Genomic DNA, 19,063 nt, shown 5'->3' with positions numbered 1-19,063 from the left:
AAAAAATTCTATTCTATTCTATTCTATGAAAGCTTGTGTTGCTTCAGAGAGCCTTCCCCTTCAAGGTCTTTTTGTGTGGGGCAGATGGGGGGCAGAAATTCCAACTTGGTGCGGGGCTTTGGGCGAAGGCTGGAGGGAAGTGCTGCTGCTAGCAAAGAGCTGGATGACCTTATTCCAGTGGGACTGCACCATGGCCTGGAACTGACTGGCCATCTCAGCCCGCTGAGCCTCCAGGCGCTGGGGCGAGTAGAGGCCGGTGAGGTGCCCCTCGATGTGAGTGACATCAAGTTGGTCATGCTCACCCAGTCACATGACCACCTAGCCACACAACCGGTCATTAAGCAGATCATATTAGTGGTCCACAGGATTTAAAATTATGAATTTAGTGGTCCCTGAGGTCCGAAAGATTGGGGACCCCTGTTTTAAAGCACCTATCAATAAGCAAAGACTTTTTTTAGATTAGGGTTTATTGTAATAAAAAGTACAAATGAAAATAAAGGCCAGAAAAAAGGGGAAAACAGGTGCAAGGTAAAAAAAGAAAAAAAAGCAATACTTCCAACATTTTTCAGGATACAATAGGATACAAAACACAGTTTCAACCTCAATTTTATGCTTTACATTTCTAGTACATCCAAGCCATTGCTATAGCTACAAAGTTAATCTGGTCATCAAAACTTAAAATCAAGGTTTAATATATATAAGTGTGTGTGTGTGTGTGTGTGTGTGTGTGTGTGTGTGTGTGTGTGTCTATTGAGCATAAAGTCCAGAAAAAGTTTCCACGTGAAAACCAAACTGAATAAATGCCAAACTGAACAAATGCTTCTCTTTAATTAAATCAATTAGCTTTGCCCTCTCCATCAATAAGTAAAAAGTTGAAGAGAATTTTGCTTTTGCTGGTTTTTGAATCATTCCCAAACCTTAATGTAACATGACTCTTGAGATCCCTTTCTTGCTTCTCGGATTTTGGGCAAGCAATTCAGGAATCCACCGGCTATAATTATTCTTTCCTCAACCAATACTGCAAAAAAAGAAAACATCACCAAATCTCTGAAATCTGGAATGATCTTACTGGATCAAGAATGGTTGCAGGAATTGGGTATGGCTAGTCTAGAGAAAAGAAGGACCAGGAATGACACGATAGCAGTGGTCCAATATCTAAGAAGTTGCCACAAAGAAGAGGGAGTCAACCTATTCTCCAAAGTACCTAAAGGCAGAACAAGAAACAAAAAAGGAGAGAAACTAAGCAAGGAGAGAAACAACCTGGAATTAAGGAGAAACTTCCTAACAGTTAGAACAATTAATCAGTGGAACACCTTGCCTCCAAGATCTTGTGGATGCTCCAACACTGGAAGTTTTTAAGAAGAGATTGGACAACCATTTGTCTGAAATGAAACTGGAATACTGTGAGTTCTAGCCTTGGCCATGTAAGCAATTGGGTGACCTTGGGCCAATCACTCTCTCTCAGCCCAACACCCAACTCCCCTCAGAGGATAATAGTTGTGGGGGATATAGGAGGAGGAAGGAGTATTATGTTTGCCACCTTGAGTTGTTCATAAAAATAATAAAGACGGGATATAAATGAATAAAAGGCTGTCAAACTGTGTTTGGGGTTCACTCCCACTTTGCTAAGTTTCTGACAATAAATAATTGTCTGTTTGAACATCATTGATATATATCATTTATTATTTCAAGCCTGGGCCATGAAATGTTTTTTCAGAGGTGTAAATGATACTTAAAATTGCTGATGAAGAAAGGCCTAAAATGGGCATTTTCTGCAATTACTGAGTAACCAAAACTAGCCCACACAACTGAAATCCGCAGGAAGAGTTTTTAATGTCATTAGTCAACATAGTGTCTCTCCTGAGTAGGTGGATAAAGAGAACAAAGAGTGATACAAATGTTATTTTGGGACAAATTAACAGCAGCATTAAGTCCAGATCTCAAGAAGTGATCGTCCCATTCTACTCTGCCTTGGTTGGACCCTGTTTTAAATACTGTGTCCCGTTCTGACACCTCAGTGCCATCTAAAAAGGACTTTGACAAATTCACAAACCATCGATAGTTCAAAGGAGGGCTACTACATGATGGATGGCTAAGCCAACTGGATATGTCTAGACTGCAGAAGAGAACACTGAAGGATAGCAGTCTTCAAACATTTAAAATGTTGTTAGAAGACTTGTTCTCTGCAGCTCAGCAGGACAGGCCCCCAACCAATAGGTTGAAAGTATAGAGAAGGAGATTCAAGTGAGATATTGGAAGGAGTTTCTTGGTGGTAAGAACTGTAAGCCAATGGAATAGGTAGCTTCTTGTGAGATACTTTCCAACTGTATAATTCTGTGCACGCTTGAGTTTTCCATAAGAACCATCCAGCAAACGTTCTGCTACTAATTTCTTCATTAAATATGTTGGAAGGTTATGTTGTTGTTATATTATGTTGTGTTGTGTTGTGATGTGATGTTATTGGATTTTATTATTATATCTTTGGATAGACATAAAGGGTCATAATTAAGGTTAATGACTTACACAGGAGTTGCAGGATCCAATCTGGATCGGTCACCAGGACCAGAGGTTTTGTCTTCCAAACTTCCAGACTTGTGCTGGAGCCCAACCTCACGGGAACTTCCCTCTGGCAGAGTGTGTGTTGGTGTGTCTCACCAACCCAGATTGGATCCTGCAACATTATCCTGGGACACGTATTTTTGCCTTCATAGTAGTCTTTGTGGAGCCATTTACATAATAAAAGGACAGAAGGAGGTTGTCAGTCAGTGAAGTTAAGACTATAGGTAGTCCTTGATTTACATCCATTCGTTTAGTGACCATTCAAAGTTACGACTGCACTGAAAAAAGTGACTTATGACCATTTTTCACACTTATGACTAATGCAGCACTCCCATGGTTGCATTATCAAAATTCGGACGCTTGGTAATTAAGCTCATAGTTATGACAGTTGCAGTGTCCCGGGGTCATGTAATCCCCTTTTGTGACCTTCTGACAAGCCAAGTCAATGGGGAAGATTCACTTAACAACCTTGTTACTAACTTAACAACTGACTCAGGACTGTCATTCTGCCGCACCAGCCATGTTTTGCCAGATGCCAGTCTGCCATAGGCAATGGGGGGAGAGAGCTGCGGGGAGGTTGGGATGAGGGGACTTGAAACTACCCTTTGTGCTTGGAGTCCACAGGAGTCGCTTGACATTCCAAGGTCATGGAATGGAATGTGAAACGGTCCAGCCCGCCAGGGATTGTTACCAAAACAATTTGTTTAAATGTAATTGGACACTTTGGAGATAGCCAGGGAAAAAGTGGGGAGAAGAGAAAAGTTCACTAGCTGCTTTGAGCAGGAAACCTCAGATCCAGCTTTGCTACTCTGTAACCACTTGGCTTTAGTAAAGTATACTTTCATTAACAATGGATTCGAGAGTCTTTCTTTTCTAACTGACCAAGTTGGGATGGCTGACAAACTGTATGGCTCACTTAACAGCTATGGCAAGAAAAATTATAAAATGGAGCAAAACTCACTGAACAACCGTCTTGCTTAACAACAGAGATTTGGGGCTCAATTGTAGTCGTAAGTTGAGGTCTACTTGTGTACTGCACAAAACCATGCACCTGAAGTTTCCATCACTCTTTTATTTGAGTATGATTTTTAAGCAAATCCTCTCCATTCCCATCCGCTTTCAGTTGTTCTCCGTATATCTCCTTTACTATATTTTCCTGTACACACTTCACGGTAAAGTTGCCTGAGAATTCCTTTCATTAAATTCTGGTCAGTGGTTGTTTGATCTCTTTATGCTGCACCTGGAAAAGGGGAAAAAAAAAGAAATTATTAGATCCACTAATGTGTAACTGTCAGTGATTCCACAATGTATGTACAGGAATTATTGAGTCTGTCATTTGCACCTCTATAACTGTCTGGTTCGGTTTTGCAACCCAACAAGAAAAACACAAACTTCAGAGGATAATTAGAACTGCAGAAAAAACAATTGCTACCAACCTGCCTTCCATTGAGGACCTGTATACTGTACGAATCAAGAAGAGGGCCGTGAAAATATTTGCAGATCCCTCGCATCCTGGACATAAACTGTTTCAACTCCTACCCTCAAAACGACGCTATAGAGCACTGCACACCAGAACAACTAGACACAAGAACAGTTTTTTCCCGAAGGCCATCACTCTGCTAAACAAATAATTCCATCAACACTGTCAGACTATTTACTGAATCTGCACTACTATTAATCTTCTCATAGTTCCCATCACCAATCTCTTTCCACTTATGACTGTATGACTATAACTTGTTGCTGGCAATCCTTATGATTTATATTGATATATTGACCATCAATTGTGTTGTAAATGTTGTACCTTGATGAACGTATCTTTTCTTTTATGTATACTGAGAGCATATGCACCAAGACAAATTCCTTGTGTGTCCAATCACACTTGGCCAATAAAAATTCTATTCTATTCTATTCTATTCTATTCTATTCTATTCTATTCTATTCTATTCTACAGTAGTAATGATACAAAAACACCAGAGTTCAGTGGAGTTTTCTTGTACAAATACTTTGCAGAAACATCGCCATAATATCACCCTACTTAAAATAGCACAACTGTCATGTCCATTTTCAAGCTATTCACAGTTTAATCAAATCATAATCAAAAATATTCAGATTTATAACATTCAGTGCCATAAAGCTAGGGATGATTGTTGTGGCCCACGAGCAGAGCTGGTGGCAGACTCAGATAGTGAGGAGATTGGAGAAGAACATGAGCCAGTCCTGGAGTCTGGGGAAGGCTCTGATGAGTGCTCTGCGTTGGAGGCAGAGATGGGGCCAGGGCCGTCTGACAGTTGTCAGCTGCCTCTGGAGTCAGACATCAGTGGGGCAGAAGAACAGCTGGAGCCGGTTCCCAGTGTGCGCATGCGCAGAGCTGCCAGGAGAAGGGAACAGCTAAGGAACAAGGGACGACTCGGGAGTAAAGCCACAGATGGATGGTGAATGGCCCCTCCCATAGGGAATAAAGAGGAGTGAAAGGAGAGTGGAGTTTGCAGGAGACAATTAGTTCACTTAATTGGCTTGTGACTCTCAGAGACTTCTTGCCAAGTTTTGAAGATACCGGCCTGGCAGCTCTTGAAGCCAGATAAGGTCTATAACTGTAAATGCTCCCCTTGAAAGACTTTACTGGATGTGAATGAGAGGAATTCTCAGTAACTTAATAAAAAGGAGTTTTTGTTGGGACAAGGAGTCTGCTTCATGCTCTTGGGAAGTCTAGGTCAGAACAGAAACCTGGAGACTATGAGTTCTACTCCCACCATAGCCATGGGTCAGCTGGGTAGCTTTGGGCCAGTCATTCTCTCTCAGCCCAACTCACCTCACAAGGTTGTTGTGGGGAAAATAGGAGGAGGAAGGAGTACAGGTAATCCTCAACTTACAAATGTAATGGAGCCTGCCAATTGCATTCATAACTCGAGAATTCCTGGGAGTGAATCACGTAACTGGAACATGACCACTCCCTGCTTTCACCCACGCATTCACTAATAAAATGTGTGGGACGTTAAGTGCACATGGTATCTCAGGGTGGGGAAGGCCAGGGGTGGGGGTAGTGATGGAACAGGCCCCCAAAGCCTCCCTGACTCCCTGAGATACCTCATGCTTCCCCCCCTCCCCTCCCCCCCCCCACAAGATCATTTACTCTTGGCACAAAAAGGATTTGCAAGCTGACCCAGATGCTGGGAACAAAATCATCCTGCTCTTCTCTGCCTCAAAGGCAAAGAAACCACGGCAGAGAGGAGACAGATCTTTCCAAGTAAGTGAGTCTGGCACAGCAGGATGGGAGGGAGGGAAGCAGTTGCGGGGAGCGGGAGGGGGGTGGAAATAGGGTGAATGTTGCAGTGCCTCTGTGGTCGTTCGTAAGGGCGAACGACTGCCATGGTGCTACAATATTCATAATTTCGGGACTTGGTCATAAACACTAGGGGGCGCTTATTGTATAGCTTCAAACAGTCACTACTTGAACTGTTGTAACTTGAGGTTTTACCTGTATGAGATAGGTTTTCTGCCTTGAGCTATTTGTAAAAATAATAAAGGCAGGATTAAAAAAAAATCTAAAATAAAATCCTTAAAGTGATACAACTGCCTTGTGCATTTTCAAGCCACTCAGAGTTTAAATCAAACTTTAATCAAGACATAATCCAAAATAATTTAGTGGCACAAGGCTAGTGATACATGCCAAAACACCCTCTACGCTAGAATGACCAATTCTGGGGGCCAATTGAGATCAAAGGCATCTTTGGCAAGTACATAGGATAGGAAGGGAAAATGGGTGATGTGAAGTGATTTGAGTTGACATAAGGAATGGAGTCGTAACTCACCAGTTCCTGTTGTGTTATAAACTTGGGTTTCCAAAAAAACACACTGCTCACGTGGCAAAAACTGCTTGATTTGAGGTGCCTCAGTGCTGATATGGTAGATGTTTTGTTCAGTAGCATTGTAATGTGGCCATTGAACTTCACCGGGTGTGAATTTGGAGGGATTCCTGTCAAGGAAATAAAATGATCAGATTACAGACAACAGTCAACTTGAACTACAAGATTAAAGATACAGTGACTGACATGTCAACTTCACATTCCCTCCTGATGAGCATTTTCAAGTGATATTAGTTTTGGTTATTTCTAAATCGATTATTTTCAGCAGTGGAAGTCTGTCTGTTATTAACACAGCTGCTTGCAATTACTGCAAGTTCAAGTCCCACCAGGCCCAAGGTTGACTCAGCCTTCCATCCTTTATAAGGTAGGTAAAATGAGGACCCAGATTGTTGGGGGCAATAGGTTGACTTTGTATGTAATATACAAATGGATGAAGACTATTGCCTGACATAGTGTAAGCTGCCCTGAGTCTTCGGAGAAGGGCGGGATATAAATTAAAATTAAAATAAAAAAAATAAAAAAAAAAATCACAAGGCAGATCACAGTGCCTAAAGAAACATAGAGTATATACTAGTGGTATTCAGCCAGTTCTATCCGCTCGAGTGAACCGGTAGCGGTGGCTGCAGGAGGCTCCGCCCATCTGCCCGGACGTCATCATGTCATGTTTTTGATGCTCTGGGCATGCGTGGAAGGTCCTGCACATGCGCAAAGGTGGTGCGTGCAAGTGAAGTGAATGCACGAGCACGACGCTCACATTTGTGAACCGGTAGTAAAGGTAAGTGAATACCAACCCTGGTATATACTATTCATTCCTTCAGGATTAGAAGTTGATGTGAGCCAAAACTGACTTGGGTGAAATTGTCATTTCAGCATCATAACAATAACAGAGTTGGAAGGGACCTTGGGAGTCTTCTAGTCCAATCCTCTGCTCAAGCAAGAAAACTTATACTATTTCAAACAAATGGTTGTCCAATCTCTTCTTAAAAACATCCAGTGTTGGAGAACTCATAACTTCTGGAGGTAAATTGTTCCATTAATCCATTGTTCTCACTCTCAGGAAATTTCTCCTTAGTTCTAGATTGCTTCTCTCCTTGATTAATTTCCATCCATTGCTTTTTGTCCTGCCTTCAGGTGCTTTGGAGAATAGGTTGACCCCCTCTTCTTTGTGGTGGCCCCTGAGATATTGCTAGATTGCTATCGTGTCCTCCTTTTCATTAAACTAGGCATACCCAGTTCCTCCATACTGTCTATCTAATAAAAATACCAGAACCCCAGATTCATGGAAGAAATGCCCTAGCGCTGTGCTTAAGCACATCTCACAAGTGTGTCTTACCCACTTCTGGCAAACTGGGCCCAGTAGTGCATCATCCGTTGACTTAGGACCCTGTCACCTTCTGCATCTGACTGATTGAGTCCTGGAAGTGATGAGAGGGTTCCAAAGAGGAAAGGGACCTCAACTCCATGAGCTGCACCCATCCATTCTTGCCAGACGGAAGTCGAAATTTGGTGATTGAAGGAGTAAACATACACAGAGCCCTCCGCTGCTACCATCCTTGCAGCAACTTCAATGAGTGGACACACAAAATAGTGATCTCTGCTAAAATGAGCCAAAATCTGACGGTTCAGATCTGGCGTGTGGTTCACTTCACTGTACTTAAGCACCACAGCCTTGACAATATCTTCTTCAAAATCTCTACGTAATATGAAGTCTACAGCTGATAAGGCCTGCTCCCAAGTCCTGCTTTTGTCATCATCTACATTGTCCAGAACTCGAGGTATAAAGACTGTGCCATCTTCCCTTGTAATACCTATAAGTAGTGGCTTTGCTGGAATTTTCCCCTTCTGTAGAAGTCTCTTTGGATCTTCGGGAAGGAAATCCCCATCGTAGGTGGGTACGAAAAAAGAACTGAAATTCAGAAACACATCGGCTTCCTTATTTTGGAGACAACTCATCACGGCACTGTCATTCCCTTTCCTGCAGTTCAACAGACCAATTATATTAACAGCACGTTCCTGGATCTTTTCAGGTGGCATCGAAGCCCAGGGCGCATTGGGAGCTCCACTCTGGAGCACCGCTCGGTCAAAAAGAGATTGGCTGATAGGAGAGAGGAGGTGGAAACCCACAGAGGCTGCTCCAGCACTGTGGCCAATGAGAGTTAACTTATCTGCATCTCCACCAAAGACTGCTGCATTTTTCTTCAACCAATTCAGAGCCAGGTGTTGATCCCATAAGCCCATATTCCCTGGGGCTCCCGGTGGGAAGAAGAGAAAGCCCCAGATCCCTACCCGATAGTTCATAGTCGCCACAATGACATTTTCGGTAGCAGCTAATGTTGACCCATTGTATAAGTCCGAAGACCCTGCACCAACAATAAATCCTCCACCGTGGATCCAAACAAGGATAGGGACTGATACAGAGGGCTGGGGGTGAGGCACCCAAATATTGAGGAAAAGACAGTCTTCGGAATGGGGCTTATTGGCAACCCATATTCTTGAATAAGGATAGCTAAAAAAGGTCCATTGGTGACAAGGTTTCCCAAAGCGGGTAGCCTCCAAGACATGCCTCCATGGTTGATGTGGGACAGGTTTCTGGAAGCGCAGCCTCCCTACTGGAGGCTCAGCATATGGAATTCCTAGATAGGCATTTACGGCACCAGATCGAGTTAGGACTCTCATGCCTTTAATGGATCCAGAGCTGGTGACCACCACGGTGTCATTTTCAGAGATGTCACCAGAAATCAGTTGGCAGAAACAAAGTCCCAGGAATGCAGGGAGGAGAATAGGCATGGCAGCAATCGGAATGAATAGGGCCCAGGATCAGAATTTACACCTTGGCTCTGATCTGTTGAAAGAGAAAAAGAGACCGAAACTAAATCAAAACCACCCACTGTAAAATCTAGCCCATTATCTTTAGTCGTGGGCTACAGCAGGGACGTCCAAACTTGGCCTCTTGAAGAGTGGTGGACTTCAACTCCCAGAATTCCCCAGCCAGCAACTTGTTCATATTTATAGCTCATGCTGGCTGGGGAATTCTGGGAGTTGAAGTCCACCACTCTTCAAGGGGTCAAGTTTGGACACCCCTGGGCTACAGCATATGGCAGTACCTGACCTCAGAAGACAAATAGGGTTGCAGTTGGTTAGGGAATTCTTCCAGGAATGGCAAGGCTATGGGCTTGCCTGGGAAATAGGAAAGCTATCTCCAAAGAAGGAACTGTGGAGGCCTTCCATATTTTTGCTGGGAAAACTGCAAAGATGTGCGAATGAAGTCATCAGGAATCAAGTTTGACTCAAAAGGTCCTGTCCACAATGTGGATCAGCCAAACCTGTAGACATTTGTTTGCTTGTTTATCTTTCATGTTTCTAGACCAGGGGTGTCAAACTCGATTTCATTGATGGCTGCATCAGCGTTTTGTTTGGCCTCAAGGGGCCGGAGTAGGTGTGGCCAAGGTGGGCGTGGCCAACTCGACATCACTCATGTCTCCCGAGCTCCATTTTCAGCTGCGACAGCCTCCGAAAACGGAGCTTGGGATGCCCGCCTGCGGCCCTCGCGAGCTCTGTTTTCGGCTGCAAATGCCTCCTGCAACCCTCTGCCAACGAAAATGGAACTCCGTTTTCACAGGCAGAGGCACCGTAGGCCGGTCCTTTGCCTTTTCCAGGGCGGCCCCACGGGCTGGATCCAGCCTGCGGGCCTTGAATTTGATACACCTGCAGACAATCCATCTCCCTCATATTTCTGAACATACTAAAGTTTAAAATAAACATTTGCAGCTGGGCAATAGTTAAAGCAACAAATGATTATACAACCTGAGAATCCCCAGTTGCATAATATTCAGTAAATATGCCTCATACATTAGATCTAGACCTCTGGCTGCAGTAACCATGAGACTAGTTTATGACACTTTGTGGAGAAGAATTATCCAGTTCTGGTTTTCCAGTATAGATTGTCAAACGAAGGAGAAAAGGAAATGCAATTATACAACTTAAAAAAGCTAATTTTTCGGGTGCTGTTGCTCCATGACAGCCAAAAGATTCCACTGATTTAACCAACCTTGAACTTATTTTAGCAAATAAAGCTGTAGCTGTTCAACAAAGCTGTGACCTTTGGGATTTTGCATCACATTGTTTTGCTCATTTGGAGTAAATTTTTTAAAAATCTACCTTTTGGGATACATAGTAAATAGTGAGGCCTAATGATCAACATTAATAACACATGGAAAGATTCATTCCCCTGTTCAATATTTCCTGTCAAGGAAGATTCATCTAAACACACAATTAATTTCCAAAACATTAAACAAAGGAATGGAGTGGAAGCGTATGAGGCTAAAAGAAGATTTTTATCTTCCTTTCTGGGGCCATGCCTTCTCTTTTTTTCCCCCTTAAACCACACACCTTTAAAGTACACAGATCTTCTTCCCACCACAAATTCACATCTGTTCTCCCTTGGAGACTATCTTGCTCCTCAGAGATTCCTGTGGTCAGCTGAAAAGGGGAAAAAAAGTAGGTACAAAAACAATCAGTTGGTTACAGCAGGACAATAAATGAAAGAATTAAGGTATGGTATAACCTTAAAATAGAAAAGGTACTTGAAAAAGAAAAGAAAAGGGGCTGAGTGCTAGATTCTTGTTGTACCAATCTGGAAAGAAAGAGAAACAAGGAAAATACTTGAAAAGACAAAAGCAAAATGGAGAGAGAGATTAAGGAAGAGATAAAGATGCTTTTTAGACAGCAGGGAATTGATAAGAAAAACCGGAGGCATCTAGAAAGCAGCAAACCTGTCTCAAACAGGAAAACCAAACCAAATAAAATGTAGATGAGTTAGAATACAGAACAACAGAGTTGGAAGCGACCTTGGAGGTCTTCTAGTCCAGGGGTCAGCAACCTTAAACACTCAAAGAGCCACAAAGGTCCTAACCAGAAGCCTCCTGTTCAATTCTGAAGCCGACCAGAAGTCCGGTTCCCCCCACCATAGAGTCTCCTCCTAGCGCAGCATCCTTTTTCCTCTACCTGTTTTCCTCTAACCATCATAAATATATGTCGGCTGCCAAGAATCTGAATTTTGTCACTTAACCATGGGGATGCAGAAATGGTTGTAAATGTGAAAAACAGTTGTAAGTCGTTTTTTTAGTGCCATTGTAACTTAGAATTTTCACTAAACAAATGGTCGTAAGTCAAGGACTACCTGTAGTTGGAGGCTTGACCATAGGCTTATGTAATACGAATTGAACAGGAGTTGAAATGGATTCCTCTAGACCAGGGCTGTCAAACTCATGTGCTGGCCATGCCCACCCCCGTTTTAGCAAAGCGGGGAGGGGGAGTTGCGATACACCACGTAACGACAATGTGATAACACAAGTTTAATGCCCCTGTTCTGGGCGATCCCATTAAGAGGCAGTTCCTTAAACTCAGAACCAGCCATTGTGTTAAAGCCGGAGCTACACAAACAACAACTGCAGCAGAGACTGCCTTCTACTATGTACATACCAAAGGCATTGACCGCTTGAATTCTGCTTACTCTTGAAGTGAAAACAGCGTTTCAGTTAAGAGCGCCTGCCAGAGAGACAAGATTGATGGGAAAGCGAATAAAACAAGTGCCAGAGATGGCTAGTAATATTCCTCGCTGTGAATAACAGCAGTGGAATTTTTAAGAATAAATTAAAAACCATTGCTTATGTGGAGCACTTGGCAGATTAGATAATTACCGCTAATAATAATAGTATTTCCTAGTACATGATTGTCCTGTCATGAATATTTGTTTCTAAAGAGCAATGCCAAGGCACCTACACAATCATTTCCTTCTTCTTTTTTCCTTCTCGTAATTGGAGTGTCGTAATTTTTTGGGGAAAGGGTAGGGTTATATTTATAAACATAAGCTATGAAGCAACAAGGAAGCCATAATATCAAACCAGTATAGAGAGTAAAAATAATGCATTATATAATGTCAAAGTAAAAACAGTAGACAGACTGCGGCAAGATCTAAAGTCATTATAGATTCCCTTCAACTGCCTGCAAGAATTAAAAGGTCTTCACGTCAACAAAGGTGGTTCTTTAAGACTTGTGAACTTCAATTCTGGGAATTGAAGTCCATAAGTCTTAAAGTTGCCAAGATTGGACATCCCTGTTCTAAAAGTATCATAGTAGAATTAGTCTCTGTCCCTTTTCCTCATTACTGGGACATAATGAATAATGAACTTAGAGATGTTCTGGATGGCACCCACCAACCACCCACCAACCACCAACTTTTCTTCCTTAATTGCTGATAAAAATATGGGGCAAACTTTATGAAGGCAGGAGGATAAGTATGGCAATTGCGTCGTGACTTGTGAAGAGGCTTCGTTTGGCTTGACCTGGTTTTCATCAACAGACTGGAATAAGCTTGTAACCAGGACATATTTGGGTTGAGGAGAGCAAGAACTGGGTAGCAAAGGAAATCGTTTAATTTGTCAGTGAATTCCCAGCTAATCTGCCTTCCCTGCCTGTGATTCGACCTGTGGAAACTCTTCCATCTCTTTCCAGAAGAGGCACATAACAAACCTCATATGGAGCACAAGAGTTCCTCCAATGCCAAGCCCAGTCCAGTTATGATAACTATGCATGAATAATACCACGTGCAGCGCTGTTTCCTCACCTGCTCCACCCCACCCTCCAAACATTTTCCTTTGCTTTTTCCAAAATACTCTAAAGCTCCCAACTGGCAAAAAAATCTGAAAATAAGACAGCAGCAAGTTCATCTCTTTCCATCTCTTCCTAAGGCAACATTCTTGGAGTAACCCCCATCCACCTTTGCGCTGCATCCTGTGGCAGCACCTCATAAACAATCCAGTATCCAACTTTCAGAAGAAGACAAAGGCCATTCAGCATGATCTTACCTGCTCAGCTCTGTCTCTGCAGGGCCGCCTTGTTTTTTTGATACAATCCTGAGAAGAACTGAGAGGAGTTTGCTCCCCGTTGTTGTTCCTCCTTCTGCCCTTTGGTACTGTTTGCTGCCTGCCTCTTACCTGAAATGGCCCCTAATAAGCCTCCCACCTCATGAAAACCTGGCTTCCTTTCCCTTTTTGTCTCTCATTCATTCATTCAGAATTTTCTCAAGGGGAGGGAGAAAAGAAAGGAATTGAAGTAACGGCCAGGATTGTACATTCTTGCCTTGAGAAGGGCTGAGCTGAATTTTCTCAGAAGAACTTTCTACAGGCAGTCCTTGACTTACAGTCATTCATTTAGTGACCTGTTGTGGCTCCAGGCCCCCCCCCGGGCCTGGCCCCCTGCCAGAGAGTGACTCAGAGAGTGAGGGCGAAGGGCCGTCAGGGCTCCCTTCTGCAGGGCCGGCTTCCCTGGCTCAGCTCCAGGAGCCAGAGGCAGGCCAGGTGGAAGAGGTGACGAGGCCTCTGTCTCCTGTATCTCCCCTCGCCCAGGAAATGCTTCCATACCCAGCTGGGGACAATCAGTCCTGGTTGGATCCCAGATTTCGTAGACAGGAGAGGCAGGAACAACAGAAGCAGGGGTGGGGCAGGCCTAGAAAGTGCTGACTAATGGAGCCACATCCACAGGGTATAAAAGCAGGAGGGGCTGCTATACTGCTTCGTGATGAACAAATCAAACTGCCTAGAGAGAACTTGAGCTGAAGTGCTGTTTATTCCTGACTTCCTGGTTGACATGCCGGCAACAAGAAAGATAACAGAAAAACCTTGGCAGACACTCGCTGGGTTGCTGCCAGAGCTGATAACTGCCGTGGATTCAATTGCTGGCTAATTGAGTCATTTCTCATGTCTCCCAGACTGTGGTGGGGGGACAGAACATGACCATTCAAAATAACACCAATGAAAAAAGTGACTTATGACCATTTTTCACACTCGGAACTGTTGCAACATCCCCATTGTCACTTCATCAAAATTCAGATGCTTGGCAACTGGCATGTATTTATAATCATTGCAGTGTCCTAGAACGAATCCATGCTGCTGCAGCCATCTTTTCTCAGCTTGCCACACACTATGGTGGGGAGGAGCAGGGGAGGGAGGGAGAAGCTTGGAATGTGAGACCAGACAATAACAGCAGATCATCCAGTGGTGGGATTCAGCCAGTTCACTCCACTTTGGGAGAACCGATTGTTAACTTTCTCAGCAGTTTGGTGAACTGGTTGTTGGAAGAAATCATTAGGACAGAGAACCGGTTGTTAAATTATTTGAATCCCACCACTGAGATCATCCCATGGGAACCAACGTCATCCCAACAGTGCTGGCCAGAGATGTGAAGGAATTACCAGAGAGATCCCAGAACACCTAATTTAGGGTTGTCAAACTCAAGGCCCGGGGACGGATCCAGCCCATGGACAGGGTACTTAGATCTGGCCCACGGGGCCGCCCTGGAAACAGCACGCAGTGCTTCTGCCAGCGAAAATGGGCTCCTGCAACCCTCTGCCAGCCGAAAACGGAGCTTGGGAACCTGTTTTCACTGGCAGAGTGCTCGGGCCTCTACAGGCACCCCTGACAGGAGTGACGTTGAGCTGGCCTCAGCCACCCTGGCCATGCCCCCCTGCCCCCCCCCCCGAGGTCAAGCACAACCCCGATGCAGCCGTCAACAATACCAAGTTTATTGTATCTATTGTACTTGTGAAGGTATAATAGGTTTATTAAATAAGTATATAGTTGTAGGGGCAGTAGTAATATAGTAGATACGTGATATATAAGGAACTAGGAGTTATGTAAATTTGTATATAGACTGAGGAATATATGATATAGAACTTAACGTAAATGTTAGAAACCAGAGACGTGGAGCAATGTCCATTGTTTTTGTTTGTTTTTAAAACCAATAAAAATTTTCTTAAACAAATATATATATATATATTGAGTTTGACACCCCTGGCCTAACTGAGCAATGTGACCTGTGACATGGAGGAAGGGAGAATAGCTATTTTTTAATTATACGAAAACCGCAGGAAATAAGAGTTAGTCTTGTGTTTCATATGTGCTGAAATGATGTGCTCAGTAAAGCTGTTCTTAGAAAGATCTGATCATTTGGAGTGCTGACTTGGTTGGGTTCATTAGCAGGAACCTTTTTAAAAACAGTTTATTTATATGTTTTCACAATACATACATAAGTGCTTAGTGAACAGCGTATTTTCTGGATCAATTTATTGTTATACAATAATACTTTTCCCACTCCTAATTTCTACCTCTGCTATCTAACCACGTATAAAACAAATCCCATGTTTGAAAATACACTGTATCTTCTTTTTCTTTTATTTTTAGTGTTGGTCTGTCCATTTCTGCACAATCAAAAAAAAAATTAATTACATCATCCTCTGTAGATGTTTCCTCATTTTTCCACTGTGCAAATACAATTTACCGTGCAAATACAATTCTTGCTGTGTCAAGACATATAATATTAAGTATAAGTTCCTTTCATCACACTTTTAGGTATTATTCCTAGCAAAATATTTCTGGATTAAAATCTATGTGTTGGGGGGGGAACACTGGAAGCGTCATGGCGAGACGGATGGGGAAAAGCGAGCTCTGCTGAGCTCTGCGAATCCTTGGGCCGACGAACTGCCGTTTGAGAGGTCTTCAGACTGGAGCTGTTCTATATGGACAGTGAAGAAGAAGTGGCAACTCGGATGACCAAGAGGAACCGGCAAGTTCCTTGGAGGTCGGAGGAAATCTCTTCAACTCAGTGGCGGGGAGATGGCTATGGCAGCCATCACTAAGTTGGGGCAACCAGACCAAGTTATTGAGCAGGAGTGGATGAAATATTAAAGCCAGGTGAGTGAATACCAACTCACAAAAAAGCACTCTAAACTTGACATTTGCAAAAAAAAAAATTTGGTGGTGGAATAGCAGTTAAATTAAGAAGGACTGTAAACATACTAAAATAAAAGAAACGGAAGCAGCACCCAAAGACCCGAGAGAAATTTGACTTTTAAAATTGAAGTAGAGACTCCTCAAACAAAAAAGAAAAAAGAAACCCCTAATTAAAGCCAGAAAATCTGGAAAATTTGAAAACTTTTTAAAATTGATTACAGACTACAAAAAGGGAAAAAGGAAAAAAACAGAGGATTTAAAACCGCAACGTGGTGTCTAATTTTCTTTTTCCTCTATGAATTGGAACTAAGTAAATTGGGATATGATTTTAAACGGGATTAATTGGAAAAAATAAAAAGTAAAAGTAAAACAAGGCGCGACTTTAAGTAAAGGAAACAAAATGGATACCTTCACTAATTGTGGATTAGAACTGCGGATTGGAAAGTGACACCCTCAGGCGGAAGAAAAAACTATACGGATTAACATTTATTGTGGAAAATTTTTCTATGGCAGTAGTAAGGCTGGTGAGAACCGAAAGGGAGGATTTTGTCAATCAACTGTACGACTTTGATAAAAATAAGAACTACAACTCCAAAAAAATGGCACAGGGAATAATTGAAATGATGAAAAAGATGCATATGACTTTTAAGCAAGAAATAAAAGAAATAATCACAAGACCATATGGAAAATAAGACTCGGAAGAAACAAGAGCTGCATCAGAGCTGACAGCAAACAAACAATCCATGAAGCAATAAAGGGCGTTGGAAGAGGAAGAAAAAAATACTGATGATGAACTATTAAGTGATTATGTAACTTTAAAACAGTTTAAGGGGAGAGGCAAAGGAATCTCTAGAAAGGGGGAAAACAAAAAGGGAAATAGCAGAAAGAAGCGAATGAAACTAAATGAAAAAATACTGAAAACAAGAAGGGGCGAAGAACAAGGTGGGAAGGAAGGAACAAGGGAAGAAAGTAGGGAAGGGAAAAAATACAAAGTTAACGGACTACATAGGGACTAATAGAGAGAAACAAAAAATGGGGGAAGAGGAAAAAAGGAGAGTAGATAGAAATATAGGACAAGCAAAGAGAGCAAGGAACTTTAAGAAGAAAAAAAAGAAGGGAATTGAAATGAATTAAAGGTTGAAATATTAATGAGCTGGGAAGATATAAATATTAGATTCTTGGAAATGATGGAAATGCCTGCCTGTTTTTTATTTTTTTATAAGATTATGAATAACAATTTTAAAACTGTCATTGAAATGTAAAGAGGCGATTGATGCTGATGCTATGGAGATTGTAAAGAAATTAGTAAATGTGAATAATATAGGGGTCCAACATAAACGAGAAAAGAAAAAGGGGGGGAGAAGGGATAGATTTGGTTAAAGATTAAAATTGGGGATGGAGGGTTAGATTAGAATTTTTAAGAGAAATGCAAATAGGGAAATAAAAAAGTGGGGGATAAAAGCATATAATAGGTGTTGGAAAAAATTGAATTGGATGTAAACATGTACCTGGCTGATATTTTGTTCAGAAAAGATACATTGTATGTTATTGTTTGTGTGTAAAAAATAAAAAATTTTCCAAAAAAAAATCTATGTGTTGTTTTAACATTTTCTTCAACCATGTATGTACTTTTGTCCAATATTTCTTTGCTTTTACACATGTCCACCAGTGGTGGGTTGCTACCGGTTTGCACCGGTTCGGGAGGACTGGTAGCAGTAATTTCAGCTGGTTCGGAGAACCGTTAGTAATTGCTGGCTGGCCACATCCCCAGACCGGTTCCGCTTGCTCACTCCAGCCACCCAACACTCAGTCACTCCTCACTTACACTGTGTGGGTCTTCCACACAGCTGAGCCACGCCACTCTTTCTAGAGTCTCCACATCTTTTTTTACATCATGGCAACCAAAACTGAATGCAGTATTCCAAGTGTGGCCTTACCAAGGCATTATAAAGTGGTATTAACACTTCACAGTACTTTTTCCAACTCTGAAGTTCTAATTCTAATGCATCATATTTGCTGGAAATAATAGTTTGTTTCATTTACAGATCCTTTTTGTGCAAAGCGCTATTCCTTTGGTTGTTTAGCTGACTTGCCCTTTCTTCCCAATGTTAATGAAATCATATCCACTAAGTACCAGTACATCCAGACTTTCCTTGTTTATTTTGAACTTCTTCCTTTTCTCATGTGCTTCCCAAAAAAATTCAGTTACAACTATTTACTATATTTGTTTGGGGCCTCTTCTTGATAAATAAAATTGATGTTCAGAGATGCAGATTGCTTAGTAAGTTTTTAGTCTTCCAATTATTTTCTGGTAATGTAGAAAAATAAGATGGGTGCCAAGACTAGTACATTAGTATCCATATCTGTCATGGCAGGCTATAGTTCAAATTTTCCAGTAATTTCGGTCAAATTAAGATTCCTTCAGAGAGAAAAGCGAGGAAATAACTTGACTTTCATTGCATAGAAGGCAAGGATTTGATTACCAACAAATGACCAAGGATCTTTAATTTATACAGAGATATAAGAGTAGTTAAGATGTGATAGTTAATATAATTTGTAAACATCACAGAGTCCGTGGTAAGATAATAGGCAAAACTGTGTGGGTTGATAACAGAACAGCCATTAACTAATGAGACAGAATCCGAAAAGTGCTTTTTCAAAAGGCAACTGGACTTTCTGGTTTTTCTTTGATGATGTTTCGCTTCTCAAACATCATCTTGGATGTTTCTTGGATGAGAAGCGAAACATCATCAAAGAAAAACCAAAAAGAACAGTTGCCTTTTGAAAAAGCATCTTTGGGACAACCATGACTTGGATGACTGAGAATCTCCATAAATCTTGAGAGAAATTATA

General features: G+C 42.0%; 2 protein-coding genes across 4 annotated transcripts in view; one reads left to right on the top strand and one right to left on the bottom strand.

The window, feature by feature from the left end:
* Nucleotides 1-193: 193 nt before the first annotated feature.
* Nucleotides 194-14,930, bottom strand: LOC131191198 (acetylcholinesterase-like). Of its 3 annotated transcripts, none has more exons than XM_058169080.1 (5): nucleotides 13,289-14,930; nucleotides 10,812-10,901; nucleotides 7,756-9,264; nucleotides 6,369-6,532; nucleotides 194-3,799 (listed from the first exon to the last, which is right to left on the bottom strand). In XM_058169080.1, exons 3-5 carry the CDS (start codon nucleotides 9,207-9,209, stop codon nucleotides 3,789-3,791), a joined length of 1,629 nt encoding a protein of 542 aa, XP_058025063.1. In that variant the 5' UTR covers nucleotides 9,210-9,264; nucleotides 10,812-10,901; nucleotides 13,289-14,930; the 3' UTR covers nucleotides 194-3,788. The 3 variants fall into 3 exon arrangements, with proteins under 3 accessions (XP_058025063.1, XP_058025061.1, XP_058025062.1); XM_058169078.1 differs by having other exon boundaries at nucleotides 7,760-9,264; XM_058169079.1 differs by lacking the exon at nucleotides 13,289-14,930 and having other exon boundaries at nucleotides 7,760-9,264; nucleotides 10,812-12,562.
* Nucleotides 5,675-19,063, top strand: part of RPP21 (ribonuclease P/MRP subunit p21) — a 100,211-nt gene continuing 86,822 nt past the window's right edge. Inside the window, exons 1-2 of the mRNA XM_058169118.1 lie at nucleotides 5,675-5,803; nucleotides 7,293-7,442. The gene's annotated coding sequence lies outside the window, so the exon portion shown is untranslated. The remainder of the gene's footprint in view (nucleotides 5,804-7,292; nucleotides 7,443-19,063) is intronic.

This window comes from Ahaetulla prasina, chromosome 2 (assembly GCF_028640845.1).
Source record: "Ahaetulla prasina isolate Xishuangbanna chromosome 2, ASM2864084v1, whole genome shotgun sequence".
NCBI lineage: Eukaryota > Metazoa > Chordata > Lepidosauria > Squamata > Colubridae > Ahaetulla > Ahaetulla prasina.
The sequence above is the reverse complement of the archived record's forward strand: the minus strand, read 5'-3'. Positions and strand labels throughout refer to the sequence as shown.